We start from the raw sequence: 27,944 nt of genomic DNA, 5'->3' as shown, positions 1-27,944 counted from the left end.
TCCTCCAAGGAAGAACAAAGCAGGTGGTGTGTGTTCCCTAGTACCCACTACAGAAAGCATCTCAAGAGTCATCAAGAGACAGATTGCCTTCACCTTCTTCTCTCCTTTCTATCCCTACAGAAATGGGAATCCTCTGAAGCCAGTGAGCTGATGTGAACCATCCTCCTGGGGAAGAGCATATAGGAGGTAGACCTGGCAAAGGGAAATCTCTACTTTGGACATCATCATGTGGAACCTTCCACAGTCTATGGCTAAACAATGTTGAATAAAGGAGTTTTCAGGATGGGAGATTCTAGTGTCTTCTATAGTGCTTTTCTTTCTCATAGTTTCCATTTGTGCCTCTCTCTCTGTGTGTGTGTGTACACTTGCTTACAGGTGCACACTCTTGTGAGTGCATGTGTGGAGGCCAGGACATCAGGTTCTTCCTCTATTATGTCTTCCTTAATTGATTTCTACCTTAGTCTCTTGAGACAAGGTTTCTCAGTGAACCTGAAGCTCACTGTTTTTTTTGCGAAGCTAGCAGACAGCAAGTCCCAGCAATTCATACCTGTTTCCTATCCCCAGCACCAGGATTACAGGTATCTACAACTCTGCCCAGCTTTTTATGTGGTGCTGGAGATTTGAACTCAGGTCGTGATGCTTGTACAGCAACCATTCTTATACACTGAGACATCTCCTGAGGCCCTATTCGTGCGTTTGAACGCTTCAGGTTAGATCATTTCTCATTGAAGCTTGCTATATCCTGCATGCATTGGAACTTTTTTCTAGATTACGCTGCCAAAATACCAATGTGAAAGTTGGAGTTTACTGGCCTTGAGAGATCCAAAGCCAAGTGGTCCCCTCCAGGTTCTGAGAAGGTTCTTTGTGGGAACTGCTGGGGCTTTCTTTCCCAAAAGTCCTAAAGTCTTGGCACACTTTGTGGGTACCTTCCCTGGAATAGGTAAGGAATAGAAAGCCCTTGGGTTGTGAGGGTAGACATGCAGGAATTGAGGGGGCCTAAGGAAGACATTATGTTGGAGATGGAATTTGAAAGTGAATCAGCTGCTGCTCCCCCCATTCCACCATGAGCTTTATGTTGGGCATAGGAGAATGCTGCTGAGGAAATGAGTGGAAGGTGGCACAAGCTCGATTTCTGGGGGTGGAAGAGGAGAGCTGGGAGGGAGAGAACGATGGCAGCATCAGCATACACCGTCTCACAGCAAACCTGTCCTTTTTGCATGGGTTCCATGATTTCCATTTTGGAGTCATAGGCCTGAGTTGTAGGCAGGGGTGCCGACTGCCCCTTAATTTCTCTCTTGGATCTCTCTCCCAAGCAGGCTTCCCCACAGCTGCCTAGCCCCAATTCCCTAGCTTGTAATTTGTATTAGGTCAGTCTTGTCCGACACGTTGGTGGAAGATACATTTTGAAAGGCTAACTTATGGTACTCAGAGGTTGCAGATGCCAAGCATGTATGCTGGGACTGTGGCTCTGCTCTACCCTAACCTGGCTGGCCATTCCCTTTTGTGATTGCTATTGTTCCTGTAGGACACCAAGCCAGGAAAGATGATCACCTATGCTTACTGAGCACCCACTCTGTGCTCACCTGGTGGAAGTAGGAGAAAGCAAAGGCAGGGAACACATGAAACGAGGTGAAAGTCAAGAGTCACAGGCTGGAGAACCAGAGAGGAGACAGGTAAAGATAGGATTCTGAGGAAGAACGCTTCACTCTAGACTTGGAGACAGAGCCACAAAAATACTGTCAGTAAGCAGGACAACCTGAGTAAGTGCGTGAATGACAGGGCATGAGTGCAGTTTTGCTGGAATACAGCACGTTAGACGAATGGTCGGGGTTGAAAGGTAAGGTGGGGAACAGAGACCTGCTAAAGCATTGTTGGTAGTGAAATGGAAGCTACAATTGTTTTTGCTTTGGGTCTGACATACCACGTGTAGAGACTGGACTGGAAGAGGGACAGATCATCTTGCTGTCACAGCACACCTGACTCAGGAACTAGGTCAACAGCCACAGAGAAGGGAAGAAGGGTTGAAATGGGAGATATCCCCAGCAGACACACAGGGACCTAACTGCCTTCCTCTGGCCCTGATTCTGCAGAGAGAAAGTACCACATGGGAGAGGCAGAGGCTAAGCTCCATGCTCTAGGCAGCCACTGTAAGCCATCAGTCATCAGGAATCAAACAGGTAGGGTAACCTCTGGCACTTGGGCCCGAGATGAGAGCAAGTTATGACTTGTAGGTGGCTGAGGTGAGGCTCTAGCTACACTCAATGATCTAGGGGAGACTACTTTAATGGTTGAAACCATCTGTAGGGCTTGTGGACACAGTGCCAGCTCCGCCCTCAGTCGCATGTTTGGGGTGTGGCCTGAGGCTGAAATTTCCTGGCACTTGACTTCCTCCAAACTGGCACAGAGGGTGAGTGGGTCTGAGTGAAGAAAGTAAGGAAAGAGGAGTCAGCTGGGTACTTATGGTCTGTCTGAAGGGTTCCTCCAGTCTCTTTCTAATTAAGTCATCTCATCTTTCAGGTCTGAGGAGACACTGCTTCCATGCCTAGCTCCAGTTTTTCCCTACACCATGTTCGCTCATAGGCCCATCTCCTGCTTATGATACTCTGTAATTTTCCCTTAAAAAAGATTTATTTTTATACATATGACTGTTTTGTCTGTATGCATAGAACATGCATACTTGGTACCCATGGAAGGCAGAGATGCACCGCACCCCAGGAAGTAGAGTAACAAATATTTCCTGAGCCTCCCTATGGGTACTGGAAACTGAACTGGGTCCTATACAGGAGGAACAGGTGCTCTTTACCACTGGCCCATGTTCTTTGCCCCAATTTCCCTCGTTTTGAATTTCAGCAGTTTTCCGTTATATATTAGTTATGTGACCCTGCTACAATGTCCATACCAGACACACAGGATCTAGGCTGGCTGTACTCACTGCAAACAGCAGCACCCACTGCAAATGTGTAGACTGTAGAGGTCAAGGACAGCTTCAGTTGGAGTCTTCAATACCTCCTGCAGGCCTGTGTGTTGAAGGTTTGTACTCCATCTCCTGGTGTGGCTGGGAAGTGGTAGCTCCTTTAACAGGTATGGCCTAGACGGAGGTCTTTGAGGTATTTCCTTGAATGGGATAGGGCACCACAGTCCCAAAAGCAACAGAGACAACCAACCATAGAGTAGGTTCTTAAAAACATTTTTTTTTTTTGCTTTTAAGTTGTTGATGTCAGATATTTTGTCACAGTGACAAAAGGCTTACAGAAGAGAAAGACATCTTTAGTCCATAAGCAGTTAAGATTTTCAAAGGAGTTTTAAGGCATTTGGTTTTCTGTTTGTTAGCTTTCTTATCCAGTACTTCTGAGCAACTCCTAAGCTCTGTTCCCATCTAAGGTGCATCTTTCCTTTCTGTGCTTACTTCTTATTCCTTTCTAAGTATGTCCATTAAATGTTCAGTTCTAACTCATTATTATGCTACTTACTACTCTCTGGCCTCCCATGTAGAGCAGGCCAGAAGATTTTCTGGATCCTTGGCCTCCACTGAGTAAATCCTTAGTTGTATGAACCACCGCAAGTTGTCCAGACCTACAGAATAAAGGTTATTCCCTGCCTCCCTCTTTAGCTTATTAATGTCCTACTGCTTCCCAAACTAGCTTTTCCACTTGTGTCCTCTCCTGAAGTGAACTTATACCAGGAAGTGCAAGGTACACTGTTACTTCATGTATGGTCAAGAAACACAACATGGGAGATGGTTTGATATGTTTCTGTGAGGCGAGCTGCAAGGATGTCTGAAGCCCATTAAGCATCATCTCATGAAGGAGTTTCTACTCAAACATCACGGAGAAGAAAACCACTCTCTCCAGCTTATTGCTAACCAGCCCAGTATTCCACGTTACTAGGAGCTAAGCAGGTAACACAGCACACAGTGGACAATATTAGCACACACTGTATCATATCACCACTGACAACTAACGACCACCACTAGAGTCTACGGAGAAAAGGAAATGTTTTATGGCAAAACAATGCAGGCAGACACTGGAACCAAATGAAAGAGACCCTGACAGTATGCAAGGCAGCAAGGGGCCAGGAGTGGATTTATTCTTAGGGATTGGGTCACAGTCGTCAACACTTCTAACAATTCTACTGTGATCATAAGTCATAAGAACTGCATGTCTGAGGTCTTACTTTGTGTTTACAATTTCTGATTTTGCTTCCATTTTTAAGAATGTGAACAAAATCTTGTGGTTTTCAATTTAATGTTGGTATACTCAGGGCTGTCTTTATGAGAGAGATGTGGGGGGAAGGAAGAAAGACCAAAGCAGTGTCTGCCTGCTCTAAGGCCAATACTATCCTGCAAGAAATGTCTCCTGTTGTTACCTCCTCATGGAGGGACTCGGGTATGTTACCATTTAACCAGCAAGGGGAACATAGCTCAGAAGAAACTCACGTAAGGATACTGACATATTAGAAGAGAGAAGAAAAAATTATTGATGTGGGCATTTGGGCACATCACTTGCCCTTCCGCAGGTGGTGGAAACTCTGCACTGTCCTTTCCACGGCGTCATCCATGGTGACCAGTGGCCGGTACCCAATGAGCTTTTTGGCTTTCTCACAACTGTAGTAGTGGAATGTACCAGCCAGTGCCACACGCATTGGTGTAAAAGTTGGCTGAATTTGGATGAGAGGACTGACCACCATCACCACCAGAGAGAGCAGGAAAGCAAGGTAGTAGGCCACCCAGTATGGGATGTGGTACTTGGGGGCCTCATAATTGAGGCCTGTCAGCATGCGGGACAGGAACGTCCAGAAAGGGATTGGCTCATCATTGGTAATGTGAAATGCCTGGGTAAAGGAACACAAAGTTAGAGAGGCCTGCACAGCGACTGGAGGAAATAGGCCACATATGGGTCTCGAAGTTCAACTAGCTACTGGCTCCCCTTACAACTCCTACTGTGGAAAAGCAGGGTCACTGCCTTATCTCTTTTGCAGGGGCAGACACTAAAAGGGACATGTGAGTTATGAGGCCTTACATGCCTAGCTACTGCAGTATATCACACTCTGTCTTAGATTCTCAGAATGGGCAATACATAAGGGCAGAGAGGGAAAGTGATATACATTCTACAAAGAGGCCAGGACTATAAGTGAAGTTTAGCTTGCACTTAGGACGTTACTTTTGGTCATTATAGTCCATGGTAAAACTCTACAGTTTTATCTTTGGATGTAACAAATGGTACCTATTAGATCTTTCAAACACGTTGTTTGTTCTAAACCAAAAGTTGTAAGTGGGAAAATAGAAAAGGTTCACAGGGAGAAATGAGCATGAATGCTCAGAAGGATTACAGAGTTCGCAGTGAGAAACAAGGAAGACAGTGAGCCTGAGGTGGGGGTAACAGAGTAGACCCTCTCAACTCTGCTGAGTTCTGAGTGACTGCATTTATATCACCTGCTAGAGGAGTGTCAGGCCTGAGCAATATGAGCCATGTATGGGGGGTGAGGGAGGATAGAGATCTGAAAATATGAGGAGAAAAGCGAGGAGTAAGCATCTGCCTAATGTACACACGATTAGGCCTGGAGTGAGCATGGGGTTATAGAGAAGGAAGTCCTGAAGCTCGGGTCCTAGATATTGGCTGTTCAACGTAACCTAGAACTTTCCCAGTGGGTGTTAAAATGCTAGGAGAAGCAACTGTCTTACCTTCCCACCCAGAGCTGCATCTTGGGATAAGTGCTCAGCTGCCAAGATATGTCCATGGACCACATTCTCCACAAAGGTGAAGTCCACCAGGTTCTCCCCATTTCTGTAGGTACACAAGAAATATTACAGTTGTGTTTGGCTGCCAGCCCCACAAAGCCCTAGCTCTGAGGCATTTGAGAGACGAACCCATTTCTATTGTAATAGTGCCTGCCTCTGGTACTGAGTGATTGCAACTACTGGGACCTTTGGGGCAGTGCTATATTGCATGAATGTGAAACTGTGGTGCCCTGCATAATCAGCACCAGTGTGTCTTCTTGGGCTTTGATTTGGTGTATAGATCTCGACCACTTTCCCAGGGTACACCAGGTCAATGGTCTTCCAGTTTTCTCTTGGCCGTCTCTAAGATCCCTCAAAGTCTTAAGTCAGGGCATCAATAACATTTAGTAAGTAAAGGAAGACATGGCGCTGGGATAAAATGTGAAAGGCACCAGGCATATTGGCTTATACCTTGAATCCTAGCATTAGAGAAGCAGAGCAGGAGCATCTCTGAGTTTCAGGCCAGCCTGGTCTACAGAGTGAGTTCCAGGGCAATCAGAGCCACATAGTAAGACCCCATCTCAAAAAAAAAAAAAAAAAAAAAAAAAAAAAGAAAAGAAAAAAGAAAAGAAAATTGATTCAAGAAAGGGCATGGTTAGCAGCCAACCATACTTACTATCATTCTCTACTTTTTAAACACACAGTAACTGCCTTGTACATGCAAGGAGTCAAAGGGTTACTGCTTCCCTCCAGAACTTCATATTCCTTTGTGTGTGTGTGTGTGTGTGTGTTCAAGACAGGGTTTTTCTGTGTAGCCCTAGCTGTTCAGGAACTATCTCTGTAGACCAGGCTGGTTTCGAACTCAGAAATCCACCTGTTTCTACCTCCCAGGTGCTGGGATTAAAGGTGTGTGCCACCATCACCCAGCTCACTTCTTTAATTTCTAAGCAGGGACACACATCTTTTCCCGGTGTACCTGAAAGAGTATACAGAACTGAATAATATCCTTCCAAAATTTATACTCCTTTGGAAATTGTGGAGTTGATCTTATGTTGAAATGGGGTCTCTGCAGATGAAATCAGTTAAGGTCAGACAAGGGTAGAAGTCTTGGCTCAATAACTGGCTCAATAACTGATGTCGTAATAGAAAAAGGGAAACTTGGCAACATATAACACAGAAGATGGTCATGTGTAAAGGCAGGAAGAGGCAGGAGGAATGAGTGCACTGCCACGCAAGGAGCAGCAAGGAGTACCCCATAGAGGCTTGGAGCATAATTCTTCTCATAGCAGCCAGGAGCCAGGCCTGCCAATAGTTGCATTTCAGACTTCCATAACTGAGAATTAATTTTTGCTGTTTTAAGAACTATTTGTGGGAGTTTGGGATGCCAGTTCCAGGAAATCAACATGGAGGGCAATAGACAACATCACACATGTATGGTCTGAATGTTTGTGTTCCCTCTATAGTCTTGTTAGAACCTAATTCCTACTGTGCTTGTGTTCTGAGGTGGAAACTTTGCAGGGCAATTAGACCATGAAGAGCTCTGCCCTCATGAATGGTGTCAATGCCCTTATAAAAGAGGCATGAGGAAGTCTGTTTGTCCCCTGAATCACATAAAGTACAGAGCAGGTAAGAAGATTAGACTCTTAGACACCACGTTTACTAATGGCTGATCTTGGACTTCTCGATCTGTGAGCTGTGAGTTACTCTTGTTTGTGAAGTCTTCCAGGCTAAAGTATTTTGTTACAGAAGCCTGAACAGACTCATAGTATTACACGATGCTGCTTGGCATTCTCAAATTATTATCTGCATTTGTGCTCACACAATCTAAAGGGGACAGAATGTCAATGGTAGTTGCCTTACCCAATCATGAACTTCATTTTGCCTTTTCTAGCTGCATCAATTAGGATGGGGACTAACTGTGGGTCCCTTGGACCAAAAATGCCATGAGGACGAATGGCTGTGGTTAAGAAATTCTTCTCAGGGTTGTTGGCATCCAATACTTCCTGAAAGAGAGCAGGAGGGAAAGGGTCCACTGTAAGACTTCTCCTGAGCTAAGATGGTACCTACTATGTGTGGAATATTTCCCATTAGGACACAGATCAATGACATACTTGGTGTATGTGCAGGCCACTGGATAATTGTCTGCCTTGGGACAAGATCTCACACTACAATTCTGTATCCCATCTAGCCATGAAAAACCAACAATGAAGGAGAAAACTGGCTTAACACATGAGAAAGCTCAGATTGTGTTCAATGGCTATGAATACATGCAGCCAGAAGGTATATCCTATCTTAGATTTATAGAAAAGGTCTGAGAATTTTAGTTAATGAGGTAGCTTGACTCCAGTAAGGCTGTTACCACCAAAAGAGCTCCTGCATTCAGTAGCATGTGCAAGGCTTCAAACATACTCATCCACTATGTAATAAACAGTTCAGTCAAAAACAGACACATATAGTTGTGAAGTTAGCTCAGTTAGCAAAGCACTTGTCTTTTAAGCACAAGGACATACATACATACATACATACATACATACATACATACATACATATATATATATATATATATATATATATACAGATTATAGTCCTAGCTACTTTAAACTAGTTATCAATTGAGTGAAAGCAACCAGAGCTTCCTGAACCAACTCCCTTCAAACGCTGCTAAGTGTCTGTAGTGCTGAGGGGAATGACCAAGCCTTCAAATGGCCTCTAACATGGCTATCTCTATAGAGTTTGAAAAGTTGCTACACCAACCCCAAAAGTCCATGCCAGTGACATGTTGATGGATTGAGCCCGGGCTTCCATCTGGAGGTCATGAGCCAACTCAGCTGTGGGTTGGAAACCTAGCACCTCAGGAGCCAGTGCACAGGGCCTCTGGGTTAACTAGTATTATCTGGAGGCCCATGGTAGGCTTTGATTTCCCTTAAGCCTAGTTCCACAGAACAGGAGGGCATATCCTGGACATAGGACTTCTTAAGTAGGTGAGGACAGGCTCTGCTGTGATTTCCATGTGACTATGCCCTATTCTCAGATGGCAGTGAGAACAAGCAGAGCAGTTCAGTGTAGAGTCTCAGTTTCCAAGTACTGGCTTAGAGAGCAAACCTCAGTGTGTGATGTGCTACAAAGGCCTAGGAAACAAGGCCACTGCCTGTAGTGGGATATTCACTTTGTCTCCTTCTGTGGCACTGACCACGCCCATTGGGGGGTGGAGCCATGGGCGGAAGTGACCTGTGGAAGGAGGTCGGAGGGGGCCAGGAAGGGGCTCTCTTTCTGGCGTGACTCGGACAGGAGAGGATCGGGTTGAATTTCCTGGTGTTCATCTGTCTAGGTTGTAAGTTATTTCTCCCTGAATAAACATCTATTCGGCCTATTTGTTTATCCTGATCCTTATTTACCGCAATAACTGCCCAAGTAATTGTGGGGCACAGGGGTATCCTAGCCCACAGTGCAGAATTTCCAGTGTCCTGGCAACCTCAGTGCTCAACCCACAATTCTGCTCAACAGTTACATGGAAATTATGGAATCCCTAACAAAGACTGGATCCCTCTGTGTATTTCCCTATAATCTAGAGATGGTAAGAGTGCCTATATATTAGATCATTTTGGAGTTTAAAGGAAGTAGTCCCCATAAAATACTGAGAACAGTATCTGGTCACAGTAAGTCATTCTGTCTTCTTGAAATTTAATTCCACACATGAATTTATATCACACGCTGGGTATTTAGGTCTCAAAATACTAACTTTCCCATGTTCACAGACATTTTTTCTTATGAATGGAAACAGTGGATGTATTTGTTCATTCAACTAGCTTTAAAGTACATACTTTCTCCTGCAAGATCTTGGTCTCTGTGTAGTAGTCAATGGGCTTCATGGCATAAGGGAGGTCTTCAGTTCCATTTTTTATGTCAACACCCTCAAAGACGACACTGGCACTGCTGGTTAAAATGAGTTTCTGGCAGAGAAAGATTTAAAGTACAACACAAGTTAGGAATCACTACTATTCCAACTGCCTAAGGGTCATATATGAGCAAGCTCCATCCATAAGGCACTTCCAAGACACTTGCTGGAGTGCCTTTTCTTTTAAGTCTTCTAAGATAAAGCCAAAGATAACCACTTTTGTAGCCATAGGGACTTTAGACACATTCTAGTATTATACTCTAAAATACGTGGGTCTTTTTTTTTTTTTTTTTTTTGCCATCCTATCATGAGGAGAAAACAAAACTAACTCTATTCATGGTAGCTTACTATGGGAGAGAATCTCTATGGAAGGAAGGATGGACTACTAATCTGTAGGGAAATTTCTGCTTGCAAAATCCCACGGGATACTCTAATACCAATCCTGCCAAATGAACACTAACATCTGCATATACACCTAAGTCATGCTTTGCTACCAGAGCCAAGCACCTAGCATGTGTAAGGCCCAAGGTTCAGTCCGCAGCACCAAATTACAATAAAGGAAGGAGGGAGGGAGGGTAGGAAGGCAGGCAGGCAGGCAGGCAGGCAGGCAGACAGACAGACAGACAAGCAAGCTAGCTATAATTTGAAGGAGGATGTTCTCTTTTGCAGGTCCCCAGATTACATCATTCTGGTTAAGAGTACTTCATCTAATACTGACACCATTAGCTCCATTAGATATACCTTTACTTCTTTTATTCTGCAACATTCTACTGGTCCTAGCCAGAGTGGTAGAAGACAAACACCAATTTATAATGTTTTTAAAACTAGAAACAACCCTCCTAATGCTGTGACCCTTTAATATAGTTTCTCATGTTGTATTAACACTCAACCATAAAATTATTTTGTTGCTACTTTATAACTGTAATTTTGCTACTGTTATGAATTATAATATAACTATCTGAAATGCAGGATATCTAACATGTGATCCCAGTGAAAGGGTCATTCAACTGCCAAAGAGATCATGACCCATAGGTTGAGAACTGCTGTGTTAGTAGATGATAGAAATAAAAAGATACAATACCTATGCAAAAACATGGGCATACGTACAGAAAATATTAAGAGTTTGACAAAGTAGCTGAATTAAAAATCAATATAATTAGGAGCTGGAGAGATGGTTTAGGTTAAGAGTATTTAGTGCACTTGAAGTTAACCTGAGTTGGGTTACCAGCACCTATATTACATGGCTCACAATAACTTGTAACTCCAGTTCCAAGAGGATTTGATGCCCTTGGCCTCTGAAAGATGCCTCTGCTTCTGAAAGCCCCTGTACAGGCATGTGTACACACACACACACACAATCACACACACACAGTCACACACACAAATAATTACCAAAAAAAAAAACCCCAAAAAACCATAGGACCTCTCTCTTTCTCTCTATATCTATACATACATACATACACACACAGACACAGACACACACACACACATACATATATGAAAATTGGTAACTGAAAATGTAGGATAAGTTGGTGATTAACAAATGAAGGGGTACACAGGAATAAATTCAACAAAATACGTATGAACCTTTATGAAGTACAGTACAATTATCACTGAGTGGGAGATATTTCACATTCGTAGATAGAAGACTCAATGTTAGAAAGTCATCAAATGTTTTTTTTAAATTACCCAGAACATAAATACAATTGCAGTAACAATCCCAGCCAACTTCATCAAGGACCTTGACAAGCTGATTCTACAGTGTCTGAGAAAATTTGAACAAAAGGCTCAGAGCAACTAAGGGATCATTGAAGAAGTTAGTCAGGTAGTATGTCCTACTACCTATTGATACATATGCTAAGGTAGAGCCTGCATAAGAGGACACAGGTCAGTGGAGCAGACAGAAAACCTAGGGAGGCAGACACAGGTGGATCTCTGTGAGTTCTAGGCCACCCTAGTCTACTGAGTGGGTTCCAGGACAGCCTCCAAAGCTACAGAGAAACCCTGTCTCAAAACACCAAACAAACCAAAAACCTAGGAAAAAGACTCAGGCAGTACAGGATGACCAAAGTATGCTGCAGGCAGCATATATTTACACAAATGTTTGATTAAGCAATCAGCATGTTGAACTGATTATTTGAAAAAAAAAAAAGATCAATCTCGACCCTGTTGCATATAATTATAGATTTCTGGTTAATTAGATTTAAATATGGGAAGTAGCACTTTAATATTTCAAATAAAATGCTTTGAAGACCTTTTTGTTTTTGGTGTTAGAGAAAAATGTTCCCTAAATCAATTTCTTTTTGACCTTACACACCAAGCTAGCTACCCTCTCAGAGGATGAACAAGAGTTATCTATATCAAGATGCATAAAGCTCAGAAACTTAATATTGGTAGGAAAAAGTTTCAGAAAGACATGTTCAGTATGATATTATTGCTATAAAGTTCTACAACATGCAAGATAATACCTTATACTGTAAGTGCATGGAATTGACAGAAATAACAAACCCAGATCCAGAACCATTGCCCAACATGGGTTAAGAAGGGGCAGTGGCACTGAGGAAGGGGGCCAGCTGGCTTCAGCTATGCTAGTAGTAAACACTCTGCCTTTTACTGTTCTGTGTCTTTGATCTAACCCACAGCAGCACGGGGCTTCACAGATCTCCTAGAGTGGAGTGGCTAGAACTTGGCAGCAGAGGGGCTGCTTTGAAGCCCATCTCTTTTATTTACTACCAGCAGCTTTGCTTTGCCCCTGGCTACCTAAGAAGAAAAGTAGGTGCCAAATGCAGCACAGCAAAGTTCTTGTCAAGCAGACATTCTGACATATTAGAATGTAGAGAAACCTTACAGACATTGTGATTAGTAAAAATAACCACAGCACAAAAAGGATAAAAACTGTTTGAATGTACTCCTGTGAGCTTTCCAAAGTAATAAAGATATAGACTAGAGAATAGTGGCTGCCAGGAGCTAGGGAAGGGCTGAAAAATGCACAACTTCTGTTTACTATGTGGCTAGAGGACAGTGATAATGGTTGGACAATGAAGCGAATACGGTAAATATCACTGAGTGCATAGTTGAAAAGGGGTGGTTAAATAGCATATTGGAAACATTATGTACATGCTGTTTCAACAGAGAAAATAAGCAATGTCTTCTAAACTTCATAGCTCTTTCAGCAAAGACCAATAAACCTTAGCCAATCTGAGCACTCAGATGGTCTATCCATATTAGAAGAGTATAACCCCCAAATGGCCCTCTGTAATATCAACTGGTACCTAGGGCTTAATTTTTAGTATCTTTTCAATATGAAAGAGGCAACCCTGGATTAGCCCAGAAAGACAGTAACAGAAACCACTCCACCTCCCGTCCCTCTGAAAAAGTAAGCACATGCTCCCGATACTAATCACTCAAGCATTCCCCTTACCTGAACCCCGGCCTTTTTGCAGGTTTCAATGACATTCTTGGTGCCAATGAAATTCACTCTATAAAAGAGTTCCTTGTTGTTACTGGATGGCGGTGGTGATGCACAGTGGAAAACTGTGCTTACACCTTTCAGAGCTGGGTACAGGTCCTGGAAAAGCACACAAACACAAAAGAATCAATCCAGCCTAGGACAGGTCAAGAGGCTTCTCACATTCTCTGTCATCTTTGGCCTGTAGGGCTTTTGGCTTTTTGTAATTATATAAGCAACATAGACACATAGTGTGTTTCTTTTAAAAGACTCAAACTGTACAGAGCATGTGGGATAAAACCACATTTTGTTTTAATTGTCCCATTTAATTATCTTGTCTTGAAGAAAAAGGGAGTATGAGAAACCAGGCAACGCAGTAACTAGAAGATGTATAAAGCGAGTCAGTTTCACTTACTTCTAGAAGGAACCTCCTAAGACAAACAGGTGGCTGCAGATCTGGGACAGTTAACTCAATGAACCAAGAAGATCTTGCTTTATCTTATCAGGAAGTAAAGAGGCTATCCAAGCCTACTGGGGACTTAAATGATTAAAGTACCAATATACAGAGACTCCTAGTGGTCATCAGTAAGAATAAGAGTTCTTATTGAAAGTGGAAAAAAATTAAATTAAAAAAAAGTGAAAAAAAGTGGAGAATAAACTGATTAACTCCTGAGGAAAATGATCTGACAGGCTAACAGAACAGAACGACAAAATGTCACCATAGTGCCAAATCTCCACAAAGTAGTAGGCCTTAGATATAATTTATGATTATCATCATAAGAAAGAAAATCACCAGGTGCCACAAAATCCTTTGTCATTATACACAAACATTATAGTGCTGGGAAACTATTTGAGAGTAAAATGCATCTTCGAGGCATATAGATTTTTGCCCAAATAACTATCAAATGATGAAATAGTAGGCCCATTCCAACATGTAGGATATTCTTTTTAAAATTAAATTTTACTTGTGTGCACACATGCGTGTGAGTGCGTGCATGCGTGCGTGCATGCGCGTGTGTGTGTGTGTGTGTGTGTGTGTGTGTGCGTGCGCACATGTGGTCTGGATACGAGAAGATGATGTAGGATTTTTTTCCCTTCTCCTTTTTTTTTTTTTGAGACAGCATCTCAACTATGTAACTTTGGCTAGCCTGGAACTTGCTATTTAGACCAGGCTGCTTTCAAAATCACAGAGATCTGTCTGTCTCCACCTCCTACACTTTAAAAGATATCTTGTTGCTTCAGGTAGGTTGGCTGGGCAATAAGCTTCTGAAATTCACCCATTCCCACCTCTCTAATGCTTGGCTTTCATGACCATGCATAGCTTTTTATTATTTGTGGGTTTGGGAGATTTGAACTACTACTTTTAGAGCAAGTACTTTTACTCACTGAGCCATCTCCTTATCTCCTAGCTACTTTGAAGTAACAGTTACTTCATATTTAAGCTTCCCTAACCATTCTGACATTCTATTTTATTTGTGGGTTTAGGATCCAAATGTGGACCATGCATATACAAGAACCTTGTATTTTTTTTCCATTTCTGTTAATCTGGAGCAATCCTTGAGTTTTGCTTTCTTCATGTAGTGAGATATTCACTCTGTCTGCACCTATTGTACTGACCACGCCCACTGGGGGGTAGGGACAGGTGCAGACGTGACCTGGGGGGAACTAGGTCTGGGGGAGGGGACCCTGGAGGGCTCTTGGTTCCTGGACAGAGACAGAGGGCATCTGGAGGCATCCTTAGGACTGGAACCTGCTGGTGTTCATTTGTCTCTGTTGTAAGTTATTTCTCCCTGAATAAACTTCTATTCAGCCTATCTGCTTTCCCAAATCCTTATTTTTCCATGTTATCTTCCTTTTGTAACACTGTAATATTTCACATGATCAGAGAGGTTAATTTATGGACTTATGCTCAATTTGCATTTGTCTGTTCCTTTACGATTACGTTCAGGCTTAATAGTTGTGGCAAGCATTCCACATCAGTGTTAGTGTATTCTCTTATCATGGCACTTCTGTTTAATGCCAAGTTGGATCATTCAATGAATGTAATGGCTTTCAGATTCTTACCATATCTGTGGGGTGATAATTCCATGGACTGGTTAGGTTATAGCATCTACTGATGGTTCTGTCCTGGAACATTTCTCAGCAAATGGTGACATTCTCATTTAAGGGCACCCTATGCATTTATTGAGTTGACATCCTCTGCCAAATAAGACTTCTGTCTACCCAGATTTCCTTTTTAGTAACTACGGATGCATAGATTCCTTTAATAATGTGCTAGATAAGAAAATTTATGCACCCACAGTTAATACACTCCCAGATTCCCTTTATGGTTTTGTTTAACTTGTGCATGTGCTTAACAGAATTTAGGTAAACACATTTACTGACTCATTATAAAGGAATTACAAAGGATACAGGTAAAGAGATGCACAGAGTGAGGCATTAAGGGAGTGGTGTGGAGCTTCCACACCCACCCTGGGTGCCCGGGCCTCCAGTCTCATGATACGAGCGTGACTGAAGCATAGGCATGAGCAAAGCAAAGCAAAGCAAATAATGAAACCCAGCAAGGCCTGTCTGCTCAGATTCTTCTTGGCTGCTCTGTGTAGCATTCTTTCCTTCTAGGTATGGGGATGGAGCCCTTCTGACACTGGGTGGGGAGAAGAGCACAACACTCATTTTTAAAAGATGAATTGTAGTTTCTATAGCCAGTCTTAGAGAAAAAGGTGTGCATTAGGAAATGTGGATGGAAACACTCATTCTTCTATTTACTATCTCTCTCTCTCTTGTGTGCGCGCGCACACACATACACAAGCATAAGGGTTTGACGGGGTGACCTGAACCACACACATCAAGTTTTCAGTTCCATAGAAATAAATGAAATTGGGTGTGATGCTTCATACTTGCAATCCCAGCATTTGGGAGGTGGAAGCAAAAGGGTTAGTGTGACTTTGAAGCCAGTATTCTTGACACAGTGACTTCCAAGCTAGCCTAGAATACAAAGAAAGACCCTGTCTCAAAAGAAGCGTGTGTGTAAATCTATCAAAGATCAGATTTTATAGCGCCTAGACACAATCAATATAAAATTATTGAGATACTTATTGGTATCAACATTATTTTAAAGTGCCTCTCACTGCAGACTTATCTCAACTGAAGTGCTAGATGGTCATACGTGTTGTCCAGTGGCTGCCTTACTGGATAATGCAGTCCTAGATCTACCAAAAGACATGGAGGCAACTCTAAAAAGTAGTAGGTGGGGCTAGAAGGATGGCTCAGTGGTTAAGAACAGCAGCTGTTCTTGCGAACCTGGGTTCAATTCTCAGCACCAACATGGTGGCTCACAGCCATCTTTAACTCCAGTTCCACAGGACCTGATGCCCTCTTCTGGCCTCTGTAGGCACTGCACACATTTGGTACATAGACACACATACATGCCAAACACCCACACACATAAAATAAAAATAAATAAAATCTCTCAAAGTGGTATTTATATATCTTAATATAGTAGATCTTAAACTACTTTGAGCCTTTCCTTTCAGTTGGCAAGCATCTTTTTCCATCTGGTTGTTTGGAAGGTAGACCAGGAACTAAATAGAGTGTATTGTGAGGGGTTCTTTGGCTGGCAGCTGGGATAAGAGCCTGTAGTTCCAGCACTAGGAGGCTGAAGCAAAGAGATCATTTTTAAGTGTTCCCCTGGCATGTTCTTTCCTTAGCTCAGAATTCAGGATCCACTGTTAAAGCTTTGCCTTATTCCCCTGACCGTTTATCACATTTGTTTGGCTAATACCTGCTCTGGTTAATGAACCATGTCCCCAGTCCATGCATGTACCTAAAAGGCTGAGCGTCACTACAGAACATGCTGTGTTGGGAGGTCTTTCTTTGGAATCAGATACAGGTGTGGGAAGGCTTTTTACCAGTGCTGGGGCTACAATTTGAAGGTGATTTTGATGTATCACCCCAGTGACTGCATTCAGCACTGCTTCAGAAGTTTTGGGGGAACACCAACAATTAGCTTCATCACACAAAAGAACAATATCCTTGCTACTCTTGGTGAAGAAGACCTTAAGAACAAAGAATGTTTCTCTTAAGAGGCAGGGGTTCCAATCAGTGCACCGTGTCAGTTCTGCCCGTTTCCTGCCTGTCCCAATAACTTCACACTTGCCCCCACGATCACTGTCTTTGAATTTAATCTCAGTCTTTCTCTCCTTCTTGCTCTATGCATGACCCCCTCCCCCACTGTAGATTGTCTCTCTGGAGAACCCTGAATGACACGTGACAAGAAGAGTCTGTGGCAGGGGGATGAAAGTTATATAGGGACAACAAAGGGGCTAGGCAGCCAATACTGGTGAGGACACAGTACAGAGAGTGACAGTAGAAATGACAAGAGTTGGTCCTGCTGCAGTAGTAGAGGGCAGGACTAGGATAAAACAGTGCCCAAAGTACAGTGTCTGTCATTGAGAGGACAGGCTTATCGTGGAGGACAGGTGTGGGCTGGGGAATGACAATGGGAGTAGAGGACTAGAGCATTAATTGCAAAGGAAAAGAGACAAAACCAGTGAGGTTATCTTCTTAAGTATCCAATTTGACAATAGTACCCGAAATGCTGATGCGGCCATCATCAACAAGGAGCTGAAAACATTGTGGGATGAAGTGAGTCGCTTGGGAAGGGAAAGGCATGACTGTGGATGGCTGCCATAAACAGACCCAATAGCTTTGCAGAACAACTTGGCAATACCTACAAATATTCAAAATATAAATAGCCCATACAACATGAATGGAACTTGGCAGCATTGTGTTAAAAAAAAAAGCTATGAAAGTTGTAGAACAGAGACATGGAGCAACTGAAGTGGATGAGTACCGCTCCCGGGCTGGGATAAGAGTGGGAAGTGAGCAGGTGTAAGATTTCTTTTTGAAGTGAAGATGTTCTGGAAGCAGATAATGGGGAATGATTGAAGAGCTATGAAAATTCTTTCAGTGCACATTTAAAAACTGTGAATTTGGGGGTGTGAAAGGGGGCTCAGAAGTTAAGAGCATGCACTGCTTTGTCAGAGGATCTGAGTTGAGTGCCAGTATCCACATTAGATGGCTTAAACCACCTATAACTCCAACTTTGATGTGGGATGGAATCTAACACCTACCTCTGGCTTCTGCAGATACATGCACTCACGTGCTTATACCAACACAAATATACATACATAACTAAATTTTAAAATTTAAATTTAAAATAATTTTTTAAAATAAGATTAATTTTATGGCATGTGAACTATATCTCAGTTAAAATGATGGAATACCATATAGCCTAGCATCTGTATACTCTAAGGTAGCAGTTGACATGCTAAAACCCATAATATGTTTGATAAAATATTTTGGTAAAGTTTGCTTGGCACACAGCCTTGTCCACTCATTGAGCCATGGCTCATGGCTACTTTCATGCTCCTATGACACAGACAACAGTCATTCATTCTGAATACTGATGACATGGTATATGAAACTATTTTCTGTAACTTTCATACTTTTCAAGATATATTTCTTTTCAAACTATAGTTTTCCTGGCCTATGAGTACTTGGTTTTCCCTTTGGGGTCCTATAGGAGATTAGTGAGGCTGAGTAAGTCCCTTACCTGTTGGCTGCAGAGATCGCCTATAAAGAACCGCACCTGGGGATTATCAAACCCTTGGCGAATATCAAATACATTGACAGCATAGCCTCGTTTCAGCAACTGCTCCACCATGTGCTGCCCCAGGAACCCAGAGCCTCCAATCACCGTGCACTTCTTAGCCTGAGGAAAGAGGGATGGCAAGAGGACCAGAGGTATGAAGACTAAAGTGATAAACGTCATGGTCACATGTCACGAACCCTTGCAATGGCATACACATCTGTTTGTCTGTCTGTATGAAACTGCCTGAGTCAGGGGAAAGCTTGGTATAATTGTGTCTGATCACCAGTGTCACCTCATCTCCTGGGCTTAACAAGGGAGAAAGAAAAAACAAATGCCACTAGGCTAGCCTGATACATTTGATCTAAGTTTTATATTTACTGGAAGGGAATTAAAATTCCCACGATCACAGCAGACAATGTAATAAAAAAAAGCAAAAAAGCCTAAGGCAATGACTTCTTGCTCCTGATTGGTAATCCCTGGCCAAAAAAAAAATCTAGCCATTTGAGAGCCACTTAGAGGACAGTGATTTTCTTTGCCTCCATGTGCATAAGGAGGCTCTGGGCTGACCACATAAGCCCCCCCCTCTGCTGGCATCTCCAGGCAGAACTGGGCAGCCATTTATCACTCAGGCTCCACATGCGGGTGCATAAGCATTAGAATTCCAGGATGTCAATGCAAATGTTCACTGACATCTTCTTAATAATCTGGCTACCTGCATTAGTAACCTTTCTCATCACTGTAAGAAGCCACCTATCGGATGCAACTTAAGGAAAGAAGGATTTATTTTGGCTTCTGGTTTATGGGTTAAAGGCCATCAAAGGTGATAGCAGGACACACAGGTGCCTCCACTGCATTCTTGGTTAAAAGACAGGGAGGTGCGCGTGCGCACACACACACACACACACACAAAGACACACACACACAGACACACACACACATACACACACAGACACACACACACCACACCACACTCACACACACGTACAACACACACACACTCACACACACACACCACACACACATACACACTCACACACACACACAGGCCCTCAGCTGGCTTTTTTTTGTTCATCTTTTAATTCAATCAGGGATTCCAGCACATGGATGTTGCCACCAACATTTAGGACAGGTGTTCCTTTGTCAGATAAAAATATCTGGAAACCTTATGGATAGGTCTCCTAGGTGATTACAAATCTAGTTATGTTGACAGTGAAGATTACCCACCACACTACCACTGTCCTTAAAGAGGGCCTGCAATAGCTCTCCTCCCTGGGGTCTTTTCAAAGCGGTACCTGGCCTTCTCTGAGATGACACATCCTACTTTTCTTAGCTTCTATAGTCAGTCAAGGTTGATTGCGTGGATAGTCAAGATCAAAAAGAACTTCTATTCCTTATTACAAAATAAAGCAACCAACCTTCCCTCTTATTTAGTAATTTTTAAAAGATTTATCTTTATTTTACATGTATGGGTGTATTGCCTGCATGTATGCTGGAGCACCACCTGCATGCAGTACCTGTGGAGGTCAGAAGAGGGTGTCAAAATCCTCTGGAACTGGAGCTACAGATGGTTGTGAGCCACTATGTAAATGCTGGAAACTGACACTGGATCTGGAAGAGCATCAGTTGCTCTTAACCTGTCCACCAACCTCCCCTCTTGTACCTTAATCACTGACATACTAATCATTGACATACTCAGGGCTTCTCAGAGCCAGGTACTGTCTGCAGATTTACCTCTACCCTATTCTGAAATGGCTCTCATAATCTGTAGACCTGTTCAGCCTCATCTGCCCACCAACTCTCTCTCAGGAAACCTCTTCCTTTCATCTTTTTCTACCGCAGTTGCACAGTCAAATTGTAAGCACTTAGAATCACTTTGCTTTTTCTTGGTTTATTAAAATTTGGCAAGTGCTCAGAGCTCTCCACTGATGCTCTCTAACACCTCTAGGTTCAGGGATTCCATAAGACTCATAGTCTAATGTTTTTAAATACATTAATTTAAGGGCTTAGTAGTTAAGAGAGTTTGCTATGCTATTGGGAGCCATCATCATTTATTACAGAAGTAGCAATTTATATTCTAGGTGTCAACTCCAGAATATTTGTTACTATGAATTTGGCCATATACAGAATATATACTGGGTGCTTTGTATTCTTAAATAGGGCCTGGAGAAGGAATTCCTTCTCACCGGGTCTGAATCTCACACTACACAGTCTTATCTTTTCCCTCTGATATAGCACAGAGAAGTCAGTTTTAATCAGTTAACAGCACTAGTTGCAAGTCACATCCCCCTGACACTTAAGTCTGCTAGGACATTTTGCAAGTCAAATCCACAGGACAGAAGTGAGGCACCTGCTTTTCTGAGGATCCTATCACCTTCTTGGATCTGCCCTATTGTCAGAGAGTTGTTAAATATGCCTGTGGGTATAAAAACTAGACGAATTGTGGGATAGGAAAAGAAGACCTCAGGAGAACTTTTAGACAGAACTTTTGTAGACTTTTTAGGAAGAACTTTAGAGAATTTTTAAGGAGAACTTTTAAAGAGAAATTTAAGAGAGCTTTTAGACAAAGAACTTTTGGGGAGAGAGTTTTTAGAGAGAAATCTTAAAGAGACTTTTTGAGAAAGAACTTTTTTTTGGGAAGCCTCTATTCTTGAAGAATAAAGAGCCATAAGGGGAATACATGTGTGAACTGGCTTATTTCCATCTTACCCTCAGACTCCTTTTAGAAAAACCCTACCCACCTGCTGTTTAGCATCTAGCCTGAACCTTAAGAGAGCATTGAGGCTGGAACTTGAATGCTCTCGCTACTGTGCAAAAATAGGACATGAGTTCAAATCCCCAGCATCAATGTGAAATGCCAGGCCATATTAGGCAAAACAGTAATCTAGTTTAGAGTATAGTAGTTTGAATAAGAATGTTTCCCATAATCTTGAGCATGAATACCTTGTTCTCAGTTGGTGATATGTTTACACGATATGGCATTGCTGAAAATATGTCACTAGTGGTGGGCTTTGAAGTTTCAAAGTCATTCCCAGTACTCTCTCTTGGCTTCATGCTTGTGATTCAACACGTGAATGCTCAGCTTGCTACTTCAGCCACCATACCTTCCTATTGCCAAGCATCCCCACAGTGATGGTATTGGATTTCTATCCCTCTGGAATCATAAGCCCAAATAAACCCCTTATTCTATGAGTTGCCTATGTCATGGTATTTTATCATAGCAGTAGAAAAATTATTATGGTGAGAGACTGTCTAAAAACATAAGGCAGAGAGCAATAAAGATACCCAATGTCTTCCTCTAGCTTCTTTGTAAACATATGTATGTATATCTGGATACTCACTTGCATAAACCACACAAGTGTAGATATGCCCATATATATACACACATTTAAAAAAGCCCTCATAATATTGTATTTGTTTATGCATTTATTTATTTATTGAAACAGGGTCTACGTATCCATGGCTGTCTTGGAATTCCTTATGGAGACCAGACTGGCATTGAACCTACAGAGATCTGCCTGCTTCCCTCTCCCATGTCCTGGAATTAAAGGTGTGTACCATCATGCCTAGATCTCATTTCCAGATTTTAAATGGGACTACATATTAATCAACTCTTAGACAGGATGACATAGATTCCCTCCTGTACTGATATATCATATTGATACTGCTTGGGACAACTGAGTCGATGGCTAGTCAGTAGAGTTTTATAGTGGTGAGATTCAAACTAGCCTCTGCTAGTTTGCCTTTAATCATATGTCTAAGGCTATGTAAGGAGGCCATGTGAAATAATCACTAACTTTTTGTGGTGACAGCAGACAAAAAAAGAGAATAAGTAGTAATAAAAACATGAAATTTTGGATAGAAAGCAAGTAGTGAGAGTTTAGAATGGACTAAACAGATAAATTAGCATATGATAGTGTTAACAGCAGGAGAAGAATGGGCTCACAGTGGGGTGTACAGCTCAGTGATAGAACATATCTGTTAGGCTATATGTTTAGTTTCCAGCACCACGAAATAATTTAATTCAATTGTAATCTATTGTCAAGAGCATAGCTGGGGCCCCTGGGTTTTCTCCAATCTTTCTAGTTTTACTTTTTCTTGAGCAGGATGACTACATATGAGACTAAAAGTATCCTTTCTTAGTAGCTTACATTTAGACATTTATTTCTTAGGAAGTCACTCAGTAGAAAAGAGCTTATTCCAAAGCATTAAAGGAGGTTGAAGAACTGGGTGGTGGTAGCCCATGCCTTTAATCCCAGCACTTTGGAGGCAGGCAGAGGCAGGTAGATCTCTGGGAGTTTGAGGCCAGCCTGGTCTATAAAGCAAATTCCAAGACAGCTGGGTCTACAGAGACCAAAAATCAGAGAGAGAGAGAGAGAGAGAGAGAGAGAGAGAGGGAGGGAGAGAGAGAGAGAGAGAGGGAGAGATAGAGGGAGAGAGAGAGGGAGGGAGGGAGGGAGGGAGGAAGCAGTTTGCTATGATGATTTTTGGGCATAGTCTTCAACCAAAGATGTCCACATGAAACCTTATTTAAGCACTACACCAAAACTAGATTTATCTGGTGGACCCAAAACCATCTTGAAGAATATATAACTTATGAATATTTGATAGATATATTTTAGAAGTATGATGTTTTTCAAAAGTGAACTACATCACAAAAACTTGAAGACCTGATGTATGTGAAGAACCTACAGAAGGCTTGACAACGATGATGTAACAATTCCTTCAAGTCTTTTCTGAGACTCAAGAAACTAGATCATAGGGGCTACTGCCATCATCTGGGAAGAGTTCTACCATTCTGCTAGTCTAGGTAAACCAACATGTCTAGCTGACAGCCATTACTATCATTGCATGCATGAGTATACTATGGAACATGCACACCAAAGGTCCCTGCATGGCTGCAGGTACATGAATAAGCCCAGGGAAAACTGGTATAAAATCACCCAACTGGATCTACAGTAATGAGCAAAGGTATTAGTACTTCAAAAATTATTTTATTATTTTGTGTGTATAGGTGTTTTGCCTGCATATATGTCTTTGTACCATGTGCATGCAATGCCCTCAGGAGGCAGAAGAAAGGGATGCCCTAGGACTGGAGTTACAGATGGTTGTAAGTTACCATGTAGGTGCTGGGGACTACATCTAGTTCCTCTGCAAGAACAGTTGGTGCTCTTAACCACTGAGCCATCATTCCAGATCCAATTACTGCTTTTTTAAAACACCTGCTTTCTGATTTTTGTTATACTGCAATAAGTAACAGGCATATCTTAAATCAAGCTATACAATACACAAAACACAACCAACCAGCATTGTCTGAACAAATTAATTAAGTACATTTTAAACTGCATAGGTAATATCAATGGTTTGGTTTTCCCCTACCTTTTTGTTTCGTTTTTCTACACAGGGTTTCCCTGTAAAGCTCTGGCTGTCCTGAAACTAGCTCTGTAGATCAGGCTGACCTTGAACTCACAAGAGATCCGCCTGCCTCTACCTCCCAAGTACTGAGATTAAAGGCATGTGCCACCACAGCCTGGTCTCCCCTACTTTTTAATGCTAGTACTTACTTTGGAAATGTCTTTTGCCAGATGTTTCCCTGTGACCTGGCCTCTCTTTGACTCACCACCGACTGCTTGTTCCATTATGGCTCAAACTATACTCTTGTTTGCAATCAACTCTTCTTCCTAAAGACGTAAATAGAGAAAGACATTAGTAGTATGTGAAGCAAAGAATCTTTAGGTGTTAAGACTCACAAACAGCTGAGTCACAGCCATACCTACAGGCCAAAGTACCCTGTGCATATCCCTGTGCTATAGGCTGCTCTCCCCTTAATTTACAGAGTACTTGGACTAGAGGCAGGGAGGAAGCCAGATAAGTAACCTCCTTCATTAGTCATACCAAAAATCTTTAATTTGTGAGTGGAGAATGGTGGCAAACAAGCACTTCACCACGGGAAATAAGAGTAACCATGTGCAATGATGCTCCCAAACAGAAAACTGCAGCCCAGGTGAAGGCCTAATCATATACTCCTTCTTCTGTTATCTAGAGTAGCAAGTTGAAAACAAAGAATGTATTTACTGATACAATATGTGTTAATGGCAAGATGTACCAGAAATAAAAGAGTCCACCCATGAAGGAAGGTGCAGAGAATGCCACTGGGGAAAGAAGTGGCAGGCAGCCAACCCTGACTGGGTCTTATGATGGCTCCCATTCAATTTTCACAGCCTGACACTTTTAATCAATATTGTCTTCCAGTGACGGAGAGATTAAGTGACCTTTTCATGGAAAATCTCTGTGAGAGTCACAGGGAGGGAAAGCTTCCCACAGGTTTAGAGCCCTGCTGTTTTAAATCATCCTAGGAGATGAATTCTGTGCAGTCTGGAAACACAGAGCACAGCTGCCACCCCCATCCCACACTAGTCCATTCATATATCCTCCCCACTTGTTCAAAGGAGGACACAGGAAATAAAAGTAACATGTCCCACCCTAGTGTAGTCACAGTGCTCAAATGATGATCATATGGGTCTTAGCATACCAGTTTCTTGTCAAAACTAAACCTACATTGTCTCAAATTTTACACCAGCTATCTGAGAGTAAATACTGTGAGTCACTAAAGAATCCTGATGATAGCTTTTCTGTCTGTAGGTCTTGGGGTTTCAGAACTAGTGTAATGCTTAGTCAGATTCCACTGGCATTCCCTTTCCCCTGCCTGCTGTCTGAAATGCACTGAGTGTTCAAATGCATATTAGGAATAGCTCTTAATGAGCAGGCATTTCTCCAGAGAAGATAGACTTAAAAGATAGCAAGCAAGCACATAAAATTGATGCAACATTACCAATCATTAGAGAAATGCCAATCAAAATCTCAGTAGGACCATCTCATATCCATTAAGAGTACTACTATCAGAAGCCAGAAAACAGCAAATAAGTGTTGGTGAGGTCAGGAAAACCTGGCATACTCATGTGAGGCTAATGGTAAAATGGTTTATCCACTGTGGAAGTTTGGCAGTTCCTTACAGAATTAAACAGAAGTACCATGTGATCTAGCAGTTATATTTCAGAGTATAAACCCCCTAAATGGTATGTGGGGATCTGGCGCTGACAATCCTATATTCATCTTCACAGTAGGACTGTTCACTGTAGCCAAAAAATAAAAGTAATCTAAATTTACACTGATAGATGAAATGATAAAATGTAGTTCATTTAAATCATACAGCACGGTATTATGCAGTTATAAAGAGGAACAAAATTCCGACACATGCAACAACCTGAATGTACTCTGAAGGTATCATATTAAGTGAAGTAAGCCAGGCACAAAAGAATAAGCACCATCTAATCCCACAACCACAAGGTAGGCGAACTCACAGAAACTCAGAGTAGATGGTATCTCGTAGTAGTTGGCAGTGGTGGGATAGGGAAGAGCTGCTAATACACAGAGTTTCAGTGTTGCAGCAGGGAAATATTAGAGTGGAGTTGGTGTCCTTGCCCTACAGTGGGAATAGAGTACAAAAATGTTTAAAATATTGCAATTTTGGTACTTCAATTTGATCACACACACACACACCAGAATTGCATAAAATACTGAAAAGTGGACCTCAAAGAATAAAGTCCTACGGTTTTGTGGGCTGTGATGGTTGCCATGCCAGAAGCCTCAAGTCTGGTTTATGGTGAAACTTCGAATCCATCAAAAGCCAAACTATACATCATACACTGGGATAAAACCATAAGACTATACGCTACTAAAGACTGTTTGAGACGACTGACTGTAAAAGTACAGTGAAGGGAGGGAGGTTTACGGCTCTGGAAGGAGTTAAGGGGAGAATGAAGAGTGAATATGATCAAAATGCATTGCCAATGCAGGGCATAGTGGCACACACCTTTAATTCCAGTAGTCAGGAGGCAGAGGCAGGCGGACCTCTGTGAGATTGGTCAGCCTGGTCTACAGAGCTAGTTCCAGGGCAGTAGGGGCTACATAATGAGACCCTATCTCAAAAAAAAAAAAAAAAAAAAAATGACAAAAAAATTGTATACATCAGTGACAAAAATTCTCAAAGAATCAACCAAAATAGTATATTTTTTAAAAAGTTCATGGGGTGGGTAAGGTCTATGCAGGAGAGTTTATCAGTCATGAAAGCAGTGTCTTGGGTGGGATGAGGAGGTGGGTACCAGTATGGGTATGACGAGAGGAGGAATTGCATGCCAGGCATTGCAGACTTTGGTGAGAACTCCAGCTCATACTGCCGATGAAGGGCTGGGGAGGGGCAGAGAAAAAAAAAAAAAAAAAAAAAAAAGAAAGGACACTTCAAGGACAGAACTGAGAAAACCGAGAGGCTCGATATGAGGGACTGCTGCTGGCAAGGACAGAAGAGTCAAATGGGACACAAAAGTTTTTAATCTGGTTCATGGCTCCAAGGAAGGAAAGCAATGGCCTACATTACATTTATGGGGTGCTGTTAAGTGTCTGGCCTTTTCTCAGTTTGTGAGACTGATGCTATGTCCTTAATGTCCCTAAACTAATATTCTATACCTTGAGGGAAGAGGGTGTGACAGCTGAGGTGCTGCTATAGCTGACCCTGGACCTCCATTAAGTCTGGAACAGTTCCAGGTACTTCTATACCCCTGCACACATTACTCTTTAATGCTCTATGAACCCATCATTTCCAAAATTCCCGTGGCTTTGCTCTAAAGGAGGTTTCATTCAGAAATGCTCCTCATGTGATTTGAGTGTCTGCACGTCTAACGCAGCCCATTTTGATGACTTTTCTAGACCCAGAAAGTCCCCAGTTCATCATCCTGAGAACTAAATTCACAAAGGCTCGCCTGGATTCGGTTTGTACGCCACAGCCCCGTGAACCGCTGACGCAATGGTTGGCATGCCCGTTCCTCCTTTCTAGGCCTCTGCTGCCCCATTCAGTCACCCCTCCAACCCATTAGGCCAAATCTTTCCCGGCCCCTCAGGTGCTCTGTATTCCCATCTCGGGTTTTAGAACATCCCATCTATCCCTTCTCACTTTTCCCAGGCTACGTCGCCCACACGCAGCAGCCTCCCAGAGCAAGGCCGCAACTCTTACCCGGTTTAGGAACTCTTGCAGCCGCCTTCAGCTTGTTAGCAAACTGCAACCAGCGAACTTCAACCCAAGACCCAACACCCTTTTCTACCGAGAGGTATGAGCCCATGATCAGCCGAGCTTCCTTCCTCACGTTGATTGGTCTAGCGCGGCTTCGGCGCAGCCAGTTGA

The 27,944-nt window shown here is 42.4% G+C and overlaps 1 protein-coding gene across 2 annotated transcripts; it reads right to left on the bottom strand.

Annotated features, from left to right (window-relative positions):
• Positions 1 to 4,137: 4,137 nt before the first annotated feature.
• Nsdhl (NAD(P) dependent steroid dehydrogenase-like) lies at positions 4,138 to 27,944 on the bottom strand. Of its 2 annotated transcripts, XM_051178265.1 has the most exons (9): positions 27,777 to 27,944; positions 26,071 to 26,192; positions 24,274 to 24,390; positions 18,674 to 18,832; positions 13,033 to 13,179; positions 9,538 to 9,666; positions 7,577 to 7,719; positions 5,681 to 5,783; positions 4,138 to 4,830 (listed from the first exon to the last, which is right to left on the bottom strand). In XM_051178265.1, exons 3-9 carry the CDS (start codon positions 24,346 to 24,348, stop codon positions 4,498 to 4,500), a joined length of 1,089 nt encoding a protein of 362 aa, XP_051034222.1. In that variant the 5' UTR covers positions 24,349 to 24,390; positions 26,071 to 26,192; positions 27,777 to 27,944; the 3' UTR covers positions 4,138 to 4,497. The 2 variants fall into 2 exon arrangements, with proteins under 2 accessions (XP_051034222.1, XP_051034223.1); XM_051178266.1 differs by lacking the exon at positions 26,071 to 26,192 and having other exon boundaries at positions 27,777 to 27,927.

This window comes from Phodopus roborovskii, unplaced genomic scaffold, assembly GCF_943737965.1.
Source record: "Phodopus roborovskii unplaced genomic scaffold, PHOROB, whole genome shotgun sequence".
Taxonomy (NCBI): domain Eukaryota; kingdom Metazoa; phylum Chordata; class Mammalia; order Rodentia; family Cricetidae; genus Phodopus; species Phodopus roborovskii.
This window is presented reverse-complemented; position numbering and strand designations above follow the sequence as displayed.

Coding starts and splice junctions, on each gene's coding strand:
- Nsdhl (XM_051178265.1), bottom strand. CDS start 24,348: ATGGAACAAGCAGTCGGTGGTGAGTCAAAGAGAGGCCAGGTCACAGGG. Junction 18,833..24,273: donor TGGCAAAAGACATTTCCAAA/GTAAGTACTAGC, acceptor CTCTTTCCTCAG/GCTAAGAAGTGCACGGTGAT. Junction 13,180..18,673: donor GCGATCTCTGCAGCCAACAG/GTAAGGGACTTA, acceptor GTGCTTTTCCAG/GACCTGTACCCAGCTCTGAA.